This window comes from Theobroma cacao, chromosome 5 (assembly GCF_000208745.1).
Source record: "Theobroma cacao cultivar B97-61/B2 chromosome 5, Criollo_cocoa_genome_V2, whole genome shotgun sequence".
In the NCBI taxonomy this organism is placed as follows: Eukaryota; Viridiplantae; Streptophyta; class Magnoliopsida; order Malvales; family Malvaceae; genus Theobroma; species Theobroma cacao.
In genome coordinates, this window is record NC_030854.1 from 5670444 (window position 1) to 5690860 (window position 20417).

The window sequence follows — 20417 nt, forward strand, 5'->3', positions numbered from 1 at the left end:
TTTTACTATACAGGCTGGATAAATAAATAAAAGCCATGTCATACTGTCGAAAATTTATTAAAATTGGTGGGTTAGTCACTGCAGTGACGGGTTTTCGTGGACTACCTATTAGAGGGGCATGGTAAATCCAGTTATATAGTTACTCCGGTTGTAGAGGCGAGGAGGGTAACTCCCGGGGTAGTATTAGAGCTCACTTCACGTCGAACCCCCACGTGAATGTGTAACTTGGCCAACGCCAAGGAACGGCTTGTTTTAAAAATAAAAATGTGTTTCACGTGTGAATATTTTGACACCCTTGGTGGACTCGGTTAGATGCCCAGGCCAAGGTATCCCCAAGGATTAGTTTTGGCTTGAGCCTTATTTTAATAAAAGACATAAGCCTTAACAACTGTTTTGGTAAATTACAAATATTTTATGGTTTAAGAAATAAATTGAAAACATTATGAAATGGGTTAAAATTTGTTGTTTAAACTTGCCTCAATTTTACTCGCCTTTAGATATTTATGATAATGTCTGTTTACTCATTGGGATTTTATAATCTCACCACCCTCCTTTCCACCCATTTCAGGTTCAGTATAGACTGTAGATAGCTGATCTCATCGAAGACTACCATTGGATCTGCATTTTCCAAACCGTAGGTGCACAGTCCTCTTTACTTTTGTTCATTCGGGGGCCCTCTTGTTATTGTAAATTAAATTAAATATTTTGGCTTACTGTATTTCAGCATGTATAAATTTATTTAGCTTTTACACTATAAAAATTATTCACGTATAACTCTATAAATATTGTTTTATAAGAAAATAGAATATTTCCCTTAATATTTCTTTTATTTTCTTATTATATTCAAATAACCGTAATTTCATTTTAAATGAAGATTTTAGACTTTTAAACTCAATTTGAATATGAATTATGTGTTTTGTACTTATATATTACGTTTTACCCAATTTTGAAATTTTTGAGAAAAAATGACCAAAATACCCTTGTGTGGCGAAAATTTTATTTTGATTGTTTTTGATCTAAAATTGTGTATATTCTCTAAAAACTCGATATTTAACAACGATTGCTCACAAGAAAGGAAAGAAACTGATATGTAAGCCTTGTGGGGTTTCGGTTGGCATTCCGGATAATGAGTGTCAATCGAGACGTCGCGACGATTGTCATAGGCCTGAGGGAGGTTCCGGGTCGTGACAGCTTCAGTCTCACATATGGGCTCCAATGTAATCTTTGACAAATCTAAAAAATGAAATAACAAATATGATAAAATCTCTAAACATAGAACTAAAGAAACAAAGAAATAAATTCAAAAAACGAAATGATACTATATTATGGTAAATTAAACAAAAACTAAAGAAACAAAGAAATAATTATCGAAATCAAATTTATCAATCTCATTCAAATCATCCTCAATCTGCTTCGGATCACCACGTGCTTTTCCATATAGCAAATCTTTAGTACAAATAAGTGCTTGCATAACCTTAGGAGTTAAAGAACTCCTATATGCATCAAGCACACGTCCACTAGTACTAAAAGCGAATTCCGAAGCAACTATTGATATAACAACCGCTAATACATCATGAGCAATAGTAGCTAGTATAAGAAACCTATACTGATTGAGTTTTCACCACATGAGAATATCAAAGTCAATATCCTCACTAGCATCATCATTTATCGGCTCAGATAAATATGTATCCAATTTTGATATCTGCTCCTCTAAACCATCGTTTAACTGATGCCTCTTAAATGCACCCAATCTTTTCTTAGTAGTTATTGGGTCTTTGCCACTGAAAACAACAGCACTGCCATGCCTACGTTCACCACTTGTGACTTGTTATATTGTTATTGACATTTGAGACTCTTGACCATTTTTACCAACATGAGATTTAAAGTTGCAATATATTTTTATAACATTGAAAAAACTCATATATTGTTCTTTTCACCAAAGAAAACATTAACAAAGCTCGCTCAGGAGAATACATATCTTCAAAACTAAATTCAACATAAGCAAGTTTTTCCCTCGGATCAAGAATCAATGCAATGTACAACACCAAGTTCATTTTTCCACATTCCCTCAACACTTTTCAAATTCAGCTTTCATTCGCTTTACCATAGACTTCAAATCAACATCATCACTTTGTTGCCATTCAATTAGAGTGCCATACACATCATAATTAGAATCAAGAAAATAATTGACAGTGACATAAGATGTACTTGAAACATTCACAGTCATAACATAAAACTCTTTCAAGAAAAGAGAAATCCTTCTAATAGTTACCCAATTGTTATCATCGGGCACCCATCTCCATTCCTTACTAGTTCACCTCTATAACTACTATCACAAAACTCAAATGATGCAAAAGCCTTTTCAAATTTCACAACTGTATCTAATATCTAATAAGTAGAATTCCATTTGGTGCACATATCCAAACACAATAAACATTTACTATTAACTCCTGCACTAGTAGCACACTCCTTAAACTTGGTTAATCTAGAAAAAGATTGTTTAATATATCACATTGCCACTCTAACACAAGTAATTGATTCATTGATAGCATGCTTGGTTCACTAGAATGAATAGAATGGGAATAGAATAGGGGACCATTATGTAGATTGGTTTATAGGAATAGAATAGGATAGAAATTGTTATTATTACTTATTCCATTGTTTGGTTGACAGGAATAATTTTAAAAATACTTAAGGAATAATGGGTAAATGATAAAAATACATTTTATTAAAATTAAAAAATTTTTTAATTAAAAAACAAAAATACTATGATGAGATAAAAATACTTTTTATTAAAATTAAAGAATTTATTTTGTCAAAAAAAAAATATTCTAAGTAATAAAATCAAAATAACTTTTACTATAATTAAATAATATTTTTCATCAAAATAAAAATATATTTTTGTTATAATTTAATAATAGTTTGTATTAGAAGATAATTAAATCGTTTATTATAATTAAATAATATTTAATATTAAAAGACAAAATTTATTCTTNATTTATTTTGTTAAAAGATAAAAATATTCAAAGTAATAAAATCAAAATAACTTTTACTATAATTAAATAATATTTTCATCAACATACAAATATATTTTTATTATAATTTAATAATATTTTGTATTAGAAGATAATTAAACCTTTTATTATAATTAAATAATATTTAATATTAAAAGACAAAATATATTCTTCATTAAATTTAAATAATACTAAATAATATTCTTTATTACATTTATTATATTCAAATAATAATATTAAGTAATATTCTTTATAATATTTATTATAGTTAAATAATATTTAAATATTTTTATTTCTTTTTTTTTGAAAATGAAGTAAACAATTTTGTGTCTTCTGTGCTTTAGAAAGAGGAGTAAGAAGAGAGAGAAAAAATAAGATTAGTATTTTTTTATAAGGTAATTTTTTAAATTGTAAAAGGGTATATTTGTCTAATCAAATTTTTTTCTTATTCACAACAATTTGGAATAGCCATTACCTAGACCCCCATTGGTAATGACTATTCAGGCTTCTCTTGGAATGGGTATTCTGAAGAATAGCTATTCTATTAAACCAAATGAAGCTTTATCTAAAAAATGAGAATAGAGGAGGAATGACTATTCCATTCCCTCCAACCAAGCATGCCTTAATATCCTTAAACCCTAAACCCTAAAATTTACCTCCTAAAATACTAATTTCAGTAAAATTAAATTTTTTCTTTACATGTCTTATTATTGCATCATTAGAACTAAAATTATCAATAGTAATAGAAAAAATCTTTTGAATCCCCTAATCAACCAAATATTCATCAATTGCCTTTCCAATAGCTTGACCTTTGTGACTAGTAATGGGATAAAAGTTTAAAATCTTTTTTGTAATTTTCAATCTTTATTATTAAAATGAGCAGTCAGACACAAATAATTAATTTTTTTACTGAAGTCCATATGTATGTGATGAGACATATTATACTCGGACATGATCTCAAAAATTTTTTAATGCGAGTTTTTTCATCAGCATAAACCTTATAACAATCCCTAGCAGTGGTCTATCGTGAAGGTATATGAAATCTAAGACATGCTTCTTTCATGTGTTTCCTGTACCTTTTAGCTTCCACAAATCTAAAAGGTAACTCATCTATAATGATCATCTCAACTAAACTTCTCCTAATTGCATCCTGATCAAACTTCTAACTACCCAAAGACCCATCTCCTCCTGATGAAAAAACTAATTCCATTTGATTACTTTTCTCACTAACTCGAAGCATTTTTAACTTCGGACAAACCTTAATATGATTATTTAGAGAAGATGTTCCATTTTTTTGTATCAGCACATAAATCCTTATCACAATGACTACATCTAACCTTTGTCATCAACAATTTTTGTGAAGTAATCCCACACAAGTGATGACGTCTTAGATGGTTCCTTTTGCTTCTGCGGTTTAGAGCTTACCGCTTCACTTCTTACGTTACTTTTAGTATCACTTGCATCAATGTAAAGTGTAGATGTTTAGTCATTAGTTGCCAAATTTATATCCTCTTCAATTTCATTTGACATCTATAAAAACTAAATAAATAATTAATTAATCATCATATAGGTAAATTTGGTATGCCAAAGTGAAAAAGAATAATAGTACCAAGCATAAACAAAACAAAACAAGCAAAAAAATGTTGAAGACAATGTTATGAGTGACTTGGTACTATTAAACAAATGTAAACATGCAATTTAAAAAGTGATGGTCATAGCTTTTTATTAATGACCAAAATTGATAAGCTAATTCATTTTATTAATGACCAAAATTGACAGTCAACGCCATAGCTTTATACAAAAGCTTAAACGTCCAACAACACCTAGCTTAGAAATACCAAACTCCCCCTAATATTTCATGTTACACAACCTGTAAAACACCAAGTTGCATTTGATAGCTATGAAAGCATAAATACAACAAGTGAATTCCAATATCACACTTTGTTCTCCAAGTAGCACAAGTATAAATACCAAATATTTCAAGTAATGGATTTTGTAGAATTTTTTGTTCTAATCGAAAAAAAAAAAACTAAAGCATTCAGGAAATAAGGTAGAGTAATGACTTGCTTAATGACAAACCATTAAACACCATAGCCAAAACCCAAAAAGCCCCACGAAAGCAGCCTTGAACGTGATAATCACAATGGTAGTCTGGCAGAGAAAAAAAAAAACAAAGAAAGTACTCATTACTCAATAGACATGACGGTAGGAGGAGACGACAGAGAGCATCAAGCAGAAGAAGAAAGAAGGAAGAAATAAGGGGGGAGCCGAGGGTGGGAGGATTGGGAGGTTGTTCTAATTTTTAGGGATTTAGATTTTATACAAAGGGGATAAATGAAGAATTAGGGAAAAGCCAGTAGGGGAAAAAAGAAGAAGGGTAAGGGATTAATGAAGCCTATTATTGAAATTCCTCCTTCTAGTTTTTTGGTTGGTTCGGTTGGGGGGAGGAGTGCCCCCAGCAATCGAACCGCAATGGCCTAAGATCGTTGATCACAACTGATTTTAGCAACTGCCACCGAATAACCGAACCAGCGGTTGCAATTATAGTCGATTCCAACCGGGGCTCTGTCCTAGCCCTAGCTACTCGCTATTTAAGGTTTTGTGTGGTAGATTTTTGAGCACCAAAGGAATTAAAGGGGTGAGGTGGGGGATATCACGTTGTTGCAAAACCATTGGCCTTAGCTATGGCCACCAAATGAAGAAATTATATGATTAACACGATATTAATAAACAAGGCATTGGAAAAAATAATCTTGTAAATGAAATTTTTTAACTGAAAAAAAGGTAAAAAACCAAGTCTATACATATTATCACTTATTCATTATGTTATAATTAAGAAAATTAAGAAAATTTATAATTATAAAATATAAATTATATAAATTTACTTGTGAAATTTAAAAATTACATTATACCTAATGTATTCAATTTCGTTGATATTCAATTTTGTAAGTGATTATGTTTTCATTTTAATGTTTAAATTATGTGATTCATCTCCTAAAAAAAATTAAAGAATGAATTTCATTAGATATATGGTATGATCTTGATGAGTTGGTGTAATAATTGATTGATATGATGCCAAATGTAAGCAAGATTTTAGAAATACTTAGTTGAAATTCCATTTAATTATAGAACTAATGACAAGATTTGATTATAATCTTTTTGATGAAATTCTTAAAAGGATGGAATGTAATCTATATAATACATTTGACTTTTAAGAATCGACGGCAGTATGGCGTCTGCACCAATGGCGCTTTTGCAGAAAACCCTAATCCTGCCATCCTTGACGATAGATCAAGGAAAAAAGGTAGATTTTGTCCCCTGAATGATGAGGCTTCATTGTTGGGTGATCAGATGGTTATTCATAGCAACCCTTCATTTAAAGAGATTTTACTTAGCTTTGAAGGGGAGAAAACAGATCTTGAAGCCAACTCTGATGATGAGAATGAGTCAATGGATGAAGATGACACGGTCCTGGCAAAAAAGGATGCAGATTTTGAATCAGATGACGAAGTACAAGTTGGTTTGGTCGGTGGCATCCTTTCCATTACCGTTTCTGACCAAATACAAGAAGTTTTGGCAAAAAAGTGGTGACAATCTGTCATAGTGCGATTGCTGGGATGGCTATTGTTTTACAAGACCTTATGTGAGAAGATCCGTTTACTGTGGAAACCCAAGGGTAACTACAATATCGTAGATCTAGAGGAGAACAGCTACCTGATTCGCTTCCAAAAAAGGGATTACTTTCTAAGAGCATTATTAGATGGGTCGTGGGTGGTTTTAAGACATTATTTAACAATGCATCCTTGGTCACAAACATATTCTAGCGATTTGCATAACATTTCAACAATGGCGGCTTGGGTTCATTTCCTAGGTATGCCACTACACATGTATCACAAAACTATCCTTCGAAAAGTTGTTTCTTTAATCGGGAGATTGATCAAAATTAATTACAACACCACTGCTGGTAAACGAGGCAAATTTGCTCGTGTGGCTGTTGAGTTGGACCTTTCAAAGACTTTACTACTGAGCTTTTACCTAAATGACAAACTGCAGTAGATAGAATATGAAGGATTACCTCATATCTGCTTCAACTGTGTAATGTACGGGCATACTAAAGAGGTTTGCACTAAACAAATCGTAAGTCTGGCTTCAAAGGAGTATTCCCAAGAATCCACTCAGGGGATTGAGGCTGAGGAGTCTATTTATGGACCTTGGATGATCGCTTCTAAGAGAAAACAGAGAAGAAATGAGTCGCGAAGCAACCAAAGGGTGACGACCACCATAAACCGAGTTGAACACAAGGGATCCAGATTTAGCATTTTGGATGATGTACCTCACGACCCAACCAATGAGGACCAGAATGGCTCACATACTGGGGAAAGGCTAAGTGATGAGTAGTCAATAGAACCAATTACCAATGTCATTGCTAGTAAAAAAAACCCGATTAATATTAGCAACAACGCAACCCAAGGAAACTCTCCTACCAATAAAGCGACTACTACAATTGACTGTATGGTTGCCAACATTAGGGGGAATGCAATTGGAAAGGCCAAAACAAATGACAAAGTCAACCAAGAGCCTGATAGTACAATGGAAGTGGACCCTTCTAGTGTTATTCAGTTAACTACAACATTAGACCCTTCAAGAAATTCGGTGGTTAGCATCCCAACTAATCAACTGAAGCCGAGCAGTATAGTACAACAAAGGCAAGCAATAAAAATAGCTAAACGACGGGGTGGTGTGCATTTACAGAGACGAGAGGAAAAACCCTTTGATGGGAAAAAATATTGTAAAACTTGGTCGTATCTCATTAAAAAAAAAAGTGAGAAGGAAAACATCCAGCTCTTTTGAGCTAAGCCGTCAAGTTGCAGCATTATTGGAAGAGGAGGCCACTCAACTCATGAAGCCTGAGGTTAACACTAGCCTAGTGTTAGTTTCTGAGGAACCAACGGATGGTACGAATGCGGCGCCCATGCCAAATAGTGAGAATAGGTCAGTATAACAAACTTGTTTTCCATATTCTTATGCTTATTAATTCACTTTTAATCATGACAGTCAGATTATGCACCTGGAATTGCCATGGGGCAAGTGATAAAAAAATCATCAGGGTGGTGAAGGACTTGGTGAAATCTTATGCAATAAACATGCTAATTTTATTAGAGCCTCGCATAAGTGGGAGATTAGCTGATGGAACTATTAAGCAGTTAGGATTTGATTACTCACACCGTGTCGAGTTTGTGGGTTTCTCAGGGGGAATATGGTGTTTGTGGAAGGAAAATGTGAAACTGCATATTATTAAAAATCATAACCAATGTGTTCATATGACTATTGAAGACAAACCTAATGAATTTTGGTTTTTCACTGCAGTATATGGTAATCCCTCACCCAACATCAGATGCCAACTATGGGAAGAGTTGAGTTCATTCGAAAACACAGTGACTGGACCTTGGCTCCTTACAAGTGATTTCAATGCTTTCTTATACAGCCATGAGAAAGCTGGGGGTTCTCCACGAGGTAGCAAACCTTGTATGTCTTGTCAACATTTTCTTAATAAGGTTGGCCTGCTCGACCTTGGTTATAAGAGCCCTAAATTTACCTGGACACGGAGGTTAGTCTCTGAAAGGCTGGATAGAGGCTTATGTAATTGGGAATGGAGACTCAAATTCCCATAAACATCCATCCACCATTTGCCAAGGATCAGCTCTGACCACAGGCCACTATTAGTCAAACTTCATGACATTCATTCCTTGATTTCAAATTATCCTTTTCGGTTTCAAGTTGCTTGGTTAACTCACAGAGACTTCAAGAGCTTTGTTGAAAGGAATTGGGATGGTTCATCAGGAGTACAACGAGCAATGATTATGGTTGCAACTAAAGCCAAAGAGTGGAACAAAATAGTTTTTGGAAACATATTTTTTCATAAAAAGCGGCTTTTGGTGCGTTTGAGTGAGATCGAAAAATCTCTTGAAACCAAACGATCCACTTTCCTTATTCAATTGGAGGAAGAGTTGAGACTAGAATATGAAACTATCCTACGATAGGAAGACCTATTTTGGATGCAGCAAGCCAAATCAAATTGGATTAATTTTGGTGATAGAAATACCAGCTACTTTCACATTAGGGCTACCAAAAGGAGAAATAAGCTCAAGATAAGCAGACTTCGACTACCTACTGGAGAGTGGTGTGTTGATCAAAAACTTCTGCAGCACCAAGCTATTAATTGTTTCAAGGTTTTGTATTCTATAAAAAACAACACCCTTCCTCTTTTTCCTATAAAAGGAGCTTTTCCTAGGTTAGATGATTCAGCATTGAACAACCTTACAAAATTAGTGGAGAAGAATGGATTTAAAGAGGCTTTATTTGAAATGAAACCTTTAAAAGCACCAGGTATAGATGGTTTTTTAGCCCTGTCCTTTCAGTCTTAATGGCAATTGGTGGGCAAGGATATAGTACTGTTTGTGAAAGATGTCTTTGAGGGAGCAGAAATTAGTCCAGAACTATGTGAATCTCTAATAGTCCTAATTCTCAAGATTAAGGATTCGGAGCTCATAAATCAATTTAGACCTATCAGTCTTTTTCTTGCGATTTTTAAAGTGTTGATGAAAGTTGTTACTAATAGACTTAAACCTCTCATGAGCTCCCTCATCTCAAAGAACCAATCCAGTTTTATCCTTAGGAGGTAAATTATTAACAACATCATCATAACACAAGAGGTAACTCACTCCTTTAGGAGAAAGTAGGGACGTGTAGGATGGATGATGATCAAAATAGACTTGGAAAAAGCTTATGATAGACTACGTTGGGAGTTCATTTATGACACTCTAGTTGATGCTAATATTCCATCTCAAATAATAGATCTGTTGGTTCGGAGCTGGGTCAACAGTACATCTCAATCTGTGGAATGGGGAAATTTCTAAAGCATTTACTCCATCTAGGGGAGTCCGCCAAGGAGATCCTTTATCCCCATATCTCTTCGTACTTTGCATGGAACGTCTATCACATGGAATTAATGCTGCAGTTTCTAATGGCTTATGGCGACTAGTAAAGCTAAGTAGAAATAGCCCACCACTTTTTCATTTATTCTTTGCTGACGACCTTGTACTCTTTACAGAAGCCTCAATCCAGCAAATGGAGGTTATTAAGGGAGTCTTGGATGACTTCTGCATCTGTTCAGGAGAAAAAGTCAATGCTGAAAAATCTTCCTTCTATTGCTCCAGCAATGTACTAGCTCCTATCATTATGGATATTGGTGAATAGTCAGGTTTCTCTCATACAGAAAATATGGGCAAATATCTGGGCATCCCACTTATACACAGTCGAAAGAATGTGAACCTCTTTACTTATTTGGAAGAGAAAATCACAAGCAAGCTTAGTCGGTGGAAAATGGCCTCCCTCTCTTTTGCAGGTAGACTAACGCTAGTTAAGTCAGTGTTAATGTCTACACCATATTACGTCATGCAGATAGTGGTAATTCCATCTAAGACTTGTAAGAAAATTGAAGCTCATTGTAAGGCCTTCCTATGGGGTGGATCAATAAATGCCAGAAAGATTCACTTGATAAATTCGAACAACCTTTGTTGAACAAAAGAAAAAGATGGTCTAGGCATAAGAAATTAAAGTTAATGAATCAAGCCTTCATATGGAAGGCATGCTGGAAACTGGTCACGAATCCAGATGCTTTATGGGCCAAAATCTTGCGTTCCAAATATGGCATGGGAAGCTCATGCTTGCCAGATAATATTCATAAACCTGGTGCTTCCACTTTTTGGACTGCTATTAGCCAAAGCTGGCCACAGTTTAAACTAAACATCAAATGGGCACTGGGCAATGGAATTTCAACACGCTTCTGGACTGATCAGTGGCTCGATGATATTCTACTTGTCGATGCAGCAAAATCTATTGGCATTGAAATTGTTGATGAAAGTAGTGTCAAAGAGTATGTCACGGCCGAGGGAAAATTGGATTTGGATAAGGTGGTAAATTTAATCCCAATTGAAGTATGTAATTGCTTGCTTGAAACGATTCACCCGACCAACAATATGCAGCAAGATAGACCTTTTTGGGCACATACTCCATCTGGCATATTTACTTTGTCATCTGCCTACAAGGTGTTACGAGGCATGTCCCTTTCAAATACAAGTCTAGTCAATAAGATATGAAAACTAATTTGGAGCTGGTGTGGGCCAGAACGTGTCAGGACATTTCTTTTTCTTTGCTCTCACAAAAAAATTGTAACAAATCAAGAAAGAGTACGTAGAAACTTTGTCGTTGATCCAAGATGTCCAATATTCCAAGTCGATGAAGAATCTATCTTGCACTACCCTAGAGATTGTCCCATTGCAACCGCTGTCTGGTTTAGACTTCTCCCACAGAATCATCAAGGTACCTTTAATACTAACTCCTTGAATGATTGCTTGTTTAATAACCTCAATAACAGTAGCAAATTAATTTATGATGCACCTTGGAATCTGGTTTTTGGAAGCGCATGTTGGCTAATATGGAAATGGAGAAATTCATTTGTGTTTGAGCATATACAAAAGACCATAGAAAGCCATTTGTGCACAATTCGAGGTTTAGTACTTGATGTTATGTCTGCTAACACAACCGCCATTCTAGCCAGTAGAGAACTACCACTTGGCTCGACAAATTGTATGAAAGGTTGGCAACCCCCTGCGACAAATTTCGTTGCTTTGAATGTTGATGGTGCTTCACGGCCATCTCTCAACAAAGCAGCTGTAGGAGGGGTGTTAAGAGACGCCCATGGTAATTGTTCACAAGTTTCTCTCTTCAGTTGGAATTATGCTCAGCCTATAGGGCTGAGCTATGGAGTATTTTAAAGGGTCTAACAGTGGCTTGGGAAACTGGACATAGAAGGATTGAGTTGCAAATTGACAATAGCACAGCTGTGAAAGTTATAAATCCAACATCGACAGTCATCAGCCATAATTATGATTTAATCCAGGTGATTAAGAGATTGCTTATGAAACAGTGGGTTGTAAAAATTAGACACATCTTTCGTGAAGAAAACATAGTTGCAGATCGCATGGCGAACATGGGGATAACACAAGAGGGTGGCTTTATGTTATTCGATGTTCCTCCTCCAGAAATTAATTCTTTTCTATTACATGATGTAGCTGATTTCCACTTATCAAGCTAATAAAAATTCTTTCTTTCCCTTAAAAAAAAAAGGGATGGAATGTAATCTAAAATGAAAACCAAAATTAAGAAGTTAGTAGAATATGTTAATTAGATTCTATATGCAAAAATTAAAAAAAAAACAAGCTTTAATATTTTTTTATCCATGTTTGAAAAAATGTACCGTTTGCAATTAATGCTTGTCAAAAATAGTTATTATTGTAATTTGTCTATAGATTTTAAAGAAGTCATAATATTCCAAAAAAATCTCTCAATTATTTAAAAAAATTTAAAAAGTTTTTATTTTTATTATATTTAATCAAATTTTAAAAAAAAAATTAGGGACACTGTACTCGAGAACCTCAATGGTAATAGATATTGAGCCATTTTTATTATTATTTTGTCTTTGCAGGCAAAGCTAGCTAGGTTGAAATGAACGTGTATACGAGAGAAGGACTAGGTAAAGTGGTTGAATGCAACGGGGCGGGAGGCCAAGCAGGAGAGAAGAGGGATACAAAGCTTTATGGGAGAATCTGCAAGAAAGTTATTAGTTAATGGCCACACAACATTCAAATCTTTGCCCACATATTTTTCAAAGTTTTCCAATATGCTTCAAATTAAACCAATGATCACTATTTGAGATTGTGAATTTTTAATGGAGTTATTTTCTTTATACAAATGGTGAAGATATAAAAGTATATAGAATTATCATATGAAAGTATCATAAATACTTGTATATTTGAGAGGGTATAATTAATTTTATAAAAAAATTCACTAAATCAATAGAAAATCTATACTAATTTAGGGTAAGCAAATTGCAATTTAGAAATAGGCAGATACTACCCCGAATTGAATGTTCAAATTTTGTTGACATGTAGGCACCAAGAAAACATTGTTGGACATGCATTTTACCAAAAAATAAACACCTCACTCTACTCCCTCTTACATCGAAGTTTTAATTTTTTTAATATTAGAACTTAATTAAAAATGTGAAAAAAGAAATAGTTCAATTGTGTATAAAAGGATGTATGAATCTGAGATTCTAAAAATGAAAAATGACATTGTTTTTGAACGAAGGATTACAAAATGGTCGAAAGAGAAAGCTCTCGAAATTAGTATGTGTAATGAAAAGTCGAAAAATAAATGAAATAACATAGCAATATACTAATATTTCCAATAGGGAACTGGAGACCCGGATCAATCAATTTCATCCTCGTTTTATAATCAAATTTAAATGGCCAAAGTCAAAAAAGCCGGGCCAAATGACTAGACAAGGTTTGAATATGAAATGGCTATATAGAGGAAATGCATATGCTTCTAATGGACAACTTAAGCATCAAAGTCAGCAGGTATCAGCAACTCAAGAAAGGTGAAGAAACAGAGTATAAGGCATGGGAAATGAAGCATCAGTTGCTATTCATTCCTTTCCTCATTTGCTTATAATATTCCATCTGGTCAATGTAACAACAATATTTCTGTCATTTGTTTAACTCCATGAACAATATCCTTGCCAACATCTGCAATTATTTGTTCTGTTGTTGTACAAATCAGGCCTTGTTATAGGAAACAGAAGCCATGCAAAGGATATCATTCCAGCTACAAATGCCATGCTAACTAGCCCTAAAAAATATAATGGACAAAATGGGTCAGCAAATTGTCTAGGAATACTATTATACTATGAAAATGAACAAAAAAACAAATGCTAGGGGGTCCGAAATCTGAATAGAAACTCTAATCACATACCTTTCCTCTGTACAAACAGAACTGGCAATCCCATATAATTGCAAAATATATGGGCAACTAAAGGAGCAACAAGGTTCCCTGCCAAGAATTAATATAAGATGAATCAATGAGGCAAAAAAATACATTGTAATGAAACAACAAACTAGCCCATGCCAGAGAACACATATCTTGTTTTAGATCTATGTAAGCAAAAAAGCAAATATCACAAGGAAATGAAAAACAATAACAACTGACTTTTCCGTACATGTGCTTCCAGGTTAATGCCATGTTAGATTGTACCTACAGTCAATACTAAGCATTTGCATCCACAGTACACCATTTTTAACCATTCCAATATACAAAAAGGTGAATTAGCCAAGAAATGAAAAAGAAAGCCTCAAGCAAACCCACTAGAAAACCAGAAATGAAGCAGGACTACAAAGTACTTTAATGAAGAATTTATCAAAAAGATGATAACATTTATCAACAAGTAATCACCAACCTGTTCGAATGAAGAGAAACGAAGCATAGGAACCGAAGATCACAGTGTAGCCCAGCTGGAGACCTGAGAAACTCAGAATATTCCAATAAGCAAAGACATATTAGCATCTAGAAAACATCAAATATGATTCTTGTTCCTCAAAGAAAGTTATTAAAAATTTCAAGCCCTACAAAGTTTCCACTAGAAGAAGAAAAACAAGCAATCCACTCTACATTTATATATATTTTTTTCCTTTACAACAAAGTTTGAAGCTATTAATTGAAGGAGGAAAATCTAATTTTGTACCTACAACCATGGAGGCTTTAAGCAAGCTATAGTTTTGCTGGCTATAGATCTCCATCATATGGTTCAAATGAGCTGCAAGACATTGACAAAACAGATTAAAACAGTTTACATGCCATTCATCTCACAATGCAATGGGGCACGATGGGTAGCATGATGCTTGACAAATCCGATAAATGCACCAGCATCTGCAAGCATGAAGTATGAACAATTGAATGATAAGATTTTGGCAGTGGATCTACTTTGTGCCAACCTTATCCCTTTAACTAATTCGAACTGTGGCAAAAAAGTTAAATATAGATAGTGACACAGTTATGACACCGTTACAAAGGAAGTCATGATGTGTCCAAGCTTAGTAGAAGTAAAAAAGAGTTTTAAGACACATTATAAGTACTTAACACCAGAAGAAAAATGATAATAAAAGCCTCTCTACATAAATGATCAAACCATGTTTAAAAGAAAAGGACTCACCTATACTGAAGAAAGTAGGGCAGACAAAAATGACATTGTACGCTTTAAATCCCCCACAAAGAAGTAAAGGAATCATACATGCTCTAAACACCAACTCCTCTGTTAATGGCGCCTGTTCATTAAAGTACTATTAAGGACTGAAGACTTAAGCAACAGAAAACTATTTCAATTTTTTCCTTCTAATTTTTTTTATTGTTATTCTCCAAAGAAGAATTGTGAAACGTTCAACAATGAATAGAACACATAACATAAAAAACTCTCCATCACAAAAACTATTTCACAGAATAGAAAAGGCAAACTTCAACAATTGAAAAAGTATTGCATAAACATACCCTATTTACCTAATTATAAACCTTGCAATTATTTGCATTCACCCCAAAGATGAAGAAATTCAAATGGTGAGCATACTAACCACAACAAAATTTCGCCAGAATAAAACATTGGAAGCAACTGATGACATCTGGCTGGGGAAGCTTAGGACGGTACTTTTGATACAATCGAACAATGGCCTTCCATCTTGATTCCTATGCTGCTTCCATTTATTCACCAATAAGATAGACTTGAGTGTCAAAGATCCAACATACATAAGAGAAGTCAAGAAAAGAGGAAAGACCACCGCTTGCCACTGTTTCATACATAAAATTGCATTTCAGTCACCATTTCGAATCTGCAGATCATTCAAGAATTTAAATAATAAACCTGATAACTGCAGTGTGCAAAAATTTGCTCCTAGACAGTAATTAATAAAGTGGAGGAAAGAATGAAACAGGTATATATATATACATACACACACACTTACAAGATGATCCGATCGAATGCCATAAACCCCAAATAAAAAAGATGCCTCCAGACTCCTTATCTAGCATAATCAAACAGGTTAAAATTCAGGTTAGAGGGAAAAGTAATAAATAAATTTGGATACAAAAAAATACTAATATTATTTTAAAAATGCAAAATGCGTGATTTTACTTCTATTTGAAGCAATTTTGTTAGATGGGTGCTAGAATTTAACCATTTGCTAATCTCTAATCATTTATGAGTTTATTTAGTTTTTTTACCTTTTTAGCATTTTTTGAGCAAACTGCAAAAGAATAAGGAACAAAAACTACAATCTAAGCGCAAATAAAAAAATTGGAAGTGTTAAGTTAATAAATAAAGTGGATTATAGTTCATAGAATGAAAGAATTTTCAACTTGGGGCAATAGATTAAAATATAAATGAGTGAAGTGAAAATGGGAAACAAGGGAAGAGCAGAGGCTTACTGGGAGGATAAGAGGAACGAAGATAACGGACGCGACGGAGGAAACGGCGGCACAAACGAATCGTCGGATCATGAAATTCTTAAAGGACTGGGGTGGCGGAAGGCGGAGGATCAAAGTAGGAGCATAAAGGATAGCAACGTAAAACAATGTCATGGTGATGCAGGCCATCACCGCCACTGGCTTCGATAAGCTCCCTTGGTTCTCTTCCATGATTGGATTACCGGGGGCGGCGGCCTGGGGCGCGGGAGAGAGGAAGAGAGAATGGGAGATGTCAACTGCTTCCGGTTCGATGGTTTCGGGTTTTGACCTTGGGAGGACGGGTGGGTCGGAATCTGACGATTCTTGCTTGGGTGGTTTTTGGATTTTGGACCTTTTTGTCTGGATAACTTTGCAGCGAAGCTCGCGGGCTCGGATTAACGACATTTTGCCTACCATTATAGTTTTGTTTAAAAATTTTAACACGAAATAATATTTAAATGAAAACAAAAAAGAAGTAATGTTTACGAATTTAGAAGCATGGGGTTTGATATTTGTATTTCAAAATTTTTAATTGGAAGTTTTAAAACAAGAGGGATGCAATTTATGTAATGAGAAAACACAACCTCTCTTTCAAACCTAATAAAGCTTTATATGTATAAATCTTGACTTAATGCATACAAATTTTCTTGAAGTATACATGATTTTTCAAATAAGTCTTTAACATTTTATTGTATTTAAATGAATTTTAAAATTTTTATTTCGAGTTATATATGTTTTTAGAACAAACGAAAATACAAGTATCCTTAATCCAAATGATAATTTCTATTTTTTACTCAGGTGATTTCTTGCTTGGCATACCACACTTGGTGAGTAAGAGCTTTAGTAATTTATTTGATTTAAAATAAAATATAAAAATTTATTTAAATATAATAAAAATTAAAAATTTGTTTAAATATTAATTTATAATTCATAAGTTTTTAAAGATATTAAATCATAAAATTTCTTACTTTGGTTACAGTATTTTTTTTCTTTTTAATTTCATTTTAATATTATTTAAGTAATTGTTACCCCTTTAAATAGGTTAGAATAGCAATCATTACCTTTGATTACAACTTCATCAAATTTAGAGAAAGAAAAAATCTTTCATAAATCGTAACAATCAAATTCTACAAGATTGAAATAATGTGATTTCGCTGGTCCAAAACACATCACCCTACCAAGTCCCCGCCGTTCCCTTGATAAACAATCTCGAAAATAAGCTCGAAAAGTCAAAAATACCCTTCATTTCACCGCCCCAAAAAAACCACTATAAGATGCAAACTGAAGCACAGAAAATGAAAAAGAATACAAGAAAAATTCCTCCCTGCCCTCTTGCTTAGTCCCCGCAATCGAATCGCGGTGGCTTCAACAAAAATGACCAAAGAATTCTCGGTGCCACCGGTGGTCTTCCGCTCCGGCGGTGGAGTCAACCCTCCTGCCGGAAACGTTAACCAACGCCGCGTACCAACGGCTCCGTTCCAACCCTCACGCCCTCCATCCTCCTCCTCTTCCGCCATACCTTTCATGTCCTTCGACATCGGCTCCGCCCCGTCATCGTCCGGGTCCTTCGGCGGCACAATCTCTACCTCAGGAGCATCCGGATCCGCCTCGTTCGACGACGAAGAACCCCTCCTCGACGAACTCGGCATCCATCCTGGCCAAATCTGGCACAAAACAAAATCCATCCTCAACCCCTTCCGGGTCAACCCGACGGCCCACAAAGACTCGGACCTATCCGGCCCAATCTTCCTCTACTTATCCCTCTGCTTATTCCAACTCCTCGCCGGCAAGATCCAATTCGGCGTAATCCTCGGCTGGATCGTCGTCTCCTCGATTTTCCTCTATATAGTTTTCAATATGTTAGCCGGACGCAACGGCAACCTGGATCTGCACACGTGTACGAGCGTGGTTGGTTATTGTATGTTGCCGGTGGTGATCTTATCAGCCGCGTCGCTTTTTATTCCGCAAGGGAGCAGCGTCCCTAGGTATGCATTGGCGGGAGTTTTTGTTGTGTGGGCCACTAGGGCTTGCACCAATTTAATGGTGACGCTTGCTGATGGAGGTGAAGAACATCGTGGCCTTATTGCGTACGCTTGTTTCTTGATCTACACTTTGTTTTCGCTTCTTGTTATATTTTAATTGAAGTCCAGTTTCTTTTCTTTTCTTTTCTTTTCTCTTTAGAGTTAGTTTCTCAGTGGATGATATGAATGTCAAAGGGGGTTTTTTTTTTGTTGAATTTTGATAGCTACAATGTTAAATTGAACTAAAATTTAACAGAATTGTGCTTTCCTTTTTTTTTTTTTTTGCTTATAGTTGCTTTTTATGATCTAGTAAAACTCTTTAATTATTTTTTGATTGGAATATGAACTTGTTTGCAATTTTCCATGAACTGAAATAGGCTTTACCTTCTTTGTGATTTGTTCTCATGAATATTACTTTTAATTCATGATCAAACCCAATCCTCGCTATGCTTTCTTTTATGATTCTGTTTAATTGGATACTATCTTGTTGGAGGTGGTGCGGCTGTTGGGGTTATTGGCACTCTTCAAGACAACAATTTATTCATGAAGGCAAAGCATTAGGGAAGCCAGAAGAAAACTTTCTATTTGGGCCTTAGGAAAAGAGTGTTTTTCGCTGCACACCTTGATTGTCTTGAGAGTGATGCTTTTATTATCTCTTTTTACAGTTTTAGAGGCTAGATGAGCTTAGTTTTGGAGAGGCTTGGAAGATTTAAGAGCTCTATGCCTTGTTCATGTAGTAAAACTTTCTCTTTTATAAAATGCTAAATGTTGTTTTTCGCTTATTTGGTTGGTGACAAGGTTAGTTGGCTGCTCAACTTGAAGCCACTGACAATTTAAGGTATAGGTGCACTTTGACATTTGCAGTCTGTAAACTAGTGCTTGATTTTACCTCTTGTTCATGTCTATCTGCAAGATGTTGTCATAGTACTTTTACAGGTTTTGAATCTTTGATTAATGATATTGCAAGACGATAATTGTGAATGAGTTATGGAAATGCTATATAATTATATAAAATATCAATTAACTTTGTTGGAGGCTGTAAGCCTGTAAACATTTCAAATTGGAAAAAAGATGTTGGACAGGATGATGCTCTATTTGATTTTCTATCGTAGGCAATGGGTGGAATAGCGTAACTTTTAAATTTTAAAGGTTCCTTTCAAAACTGCTCTATGCTCTTATTCATCTTTTCCATTTTTCGAAGGACAGTCCCTCTTGTTCGGTGTATGCTCTCTGCCCAATGGATTAGACTTGCAATTTTTTTTTAAAGCCGCATTCTTACTAGAGGTGAGATGTGTAAATATTTGATTGCTATTTTAATTTGCACTTTATCTTGCAAGAGGAAAATCCTTACTTTCCTTTTCTTTTTAAGTTAAAATTTTGTATGCTTTGTGGTTTAGTTCACTATGTTAAAAGTCAGGTGATGTAGGTTTTTATTCCACACTTTTTCAGCAACAAAGGGTCCTAGAGTCTTTAGAAGTCATATTTGAAACTTCATAAAGCACTTCATGGTAGTGTTAGTGAGGTTTTATCTTGGTAAGTTGGTGCTATCTCTGAGTTGAATCATTTTGCTTCTAGAGCTTTTTATCATTACCCAATGTTCTCCTTGTCTCTAGCTTTTTGCACCAGCTTCTGCGTTCCTTTTATGGCATATTTTTCCTTTCTCCTCCTTTGCCCCAAACTTATATCCTCTCTGTTATAGGCCTTTGACTGTGATTTGGTTATGGGACCTTGCAATCTGAAATATGAAAGCAATTTAGCTTGCAAGTTATGTTTATGAGTTTTCTTATTTTTTTGACCTATTTTGATAATAAGAAATTAAGAGCTCGTTAGAGAGAACTTTTCGATCTCATAATTGAAAATTTGATTTGAAATAATGCTTGCTATATTTCTCCACATAATTTTTTTTTTAAATTTGATTACAAGTATAATTGATCATAACCGACTTTCATTAAAAAGCAACTACCTTTTATTAAAAAGCAACTACCTTTTA

At 34.6% G+C, this 20417-nt stretch overlaps 2 protein-coding genes across 2 annotated transcripts; one reads left to right on the forward strand and one right to left on the reverse strand.

Moving 5' to 3' along the window:
- On the reverse strand, positions 13347–16868 carry LOC18598216 (CAAX prenyl protease 2). Its single transcript, XM_007027647.2, has 8 exons — positions 16389–16868; positions 15926–15985; positions 15539–15751; positions 15127–15238; positions 14659–14730; positions 14374–14436; positions 13893–13970; positions 13347–13769 (listed from the first exon to the last, which is right to left on the reverse strand). The coding sequence occupies exons 1-8, from the start codon at positions 16821–16823 to the stop codon at positions 13636–13638; spliced, it is 1167 nt and encodes a 388-aa protein (XP_007027709.2). The 5' UTR covers positions 16824–16868; the 3' UTR covers positions 13347–13635.
- LOC18598217 (protein YIPF5 homolog) lies at positions 17695–19209 on the forward strand. The gene has a single exon (XM_018120605.1). It carries the CDS (start codon positions 17781–17783, stop codon positions 18543–18545), a length of 765 nt encoding a protein of 254 aa, XP_017976094.1. The 5' UTR covers positions 17695–17780; the 3' UTR covers positions 18546–19209.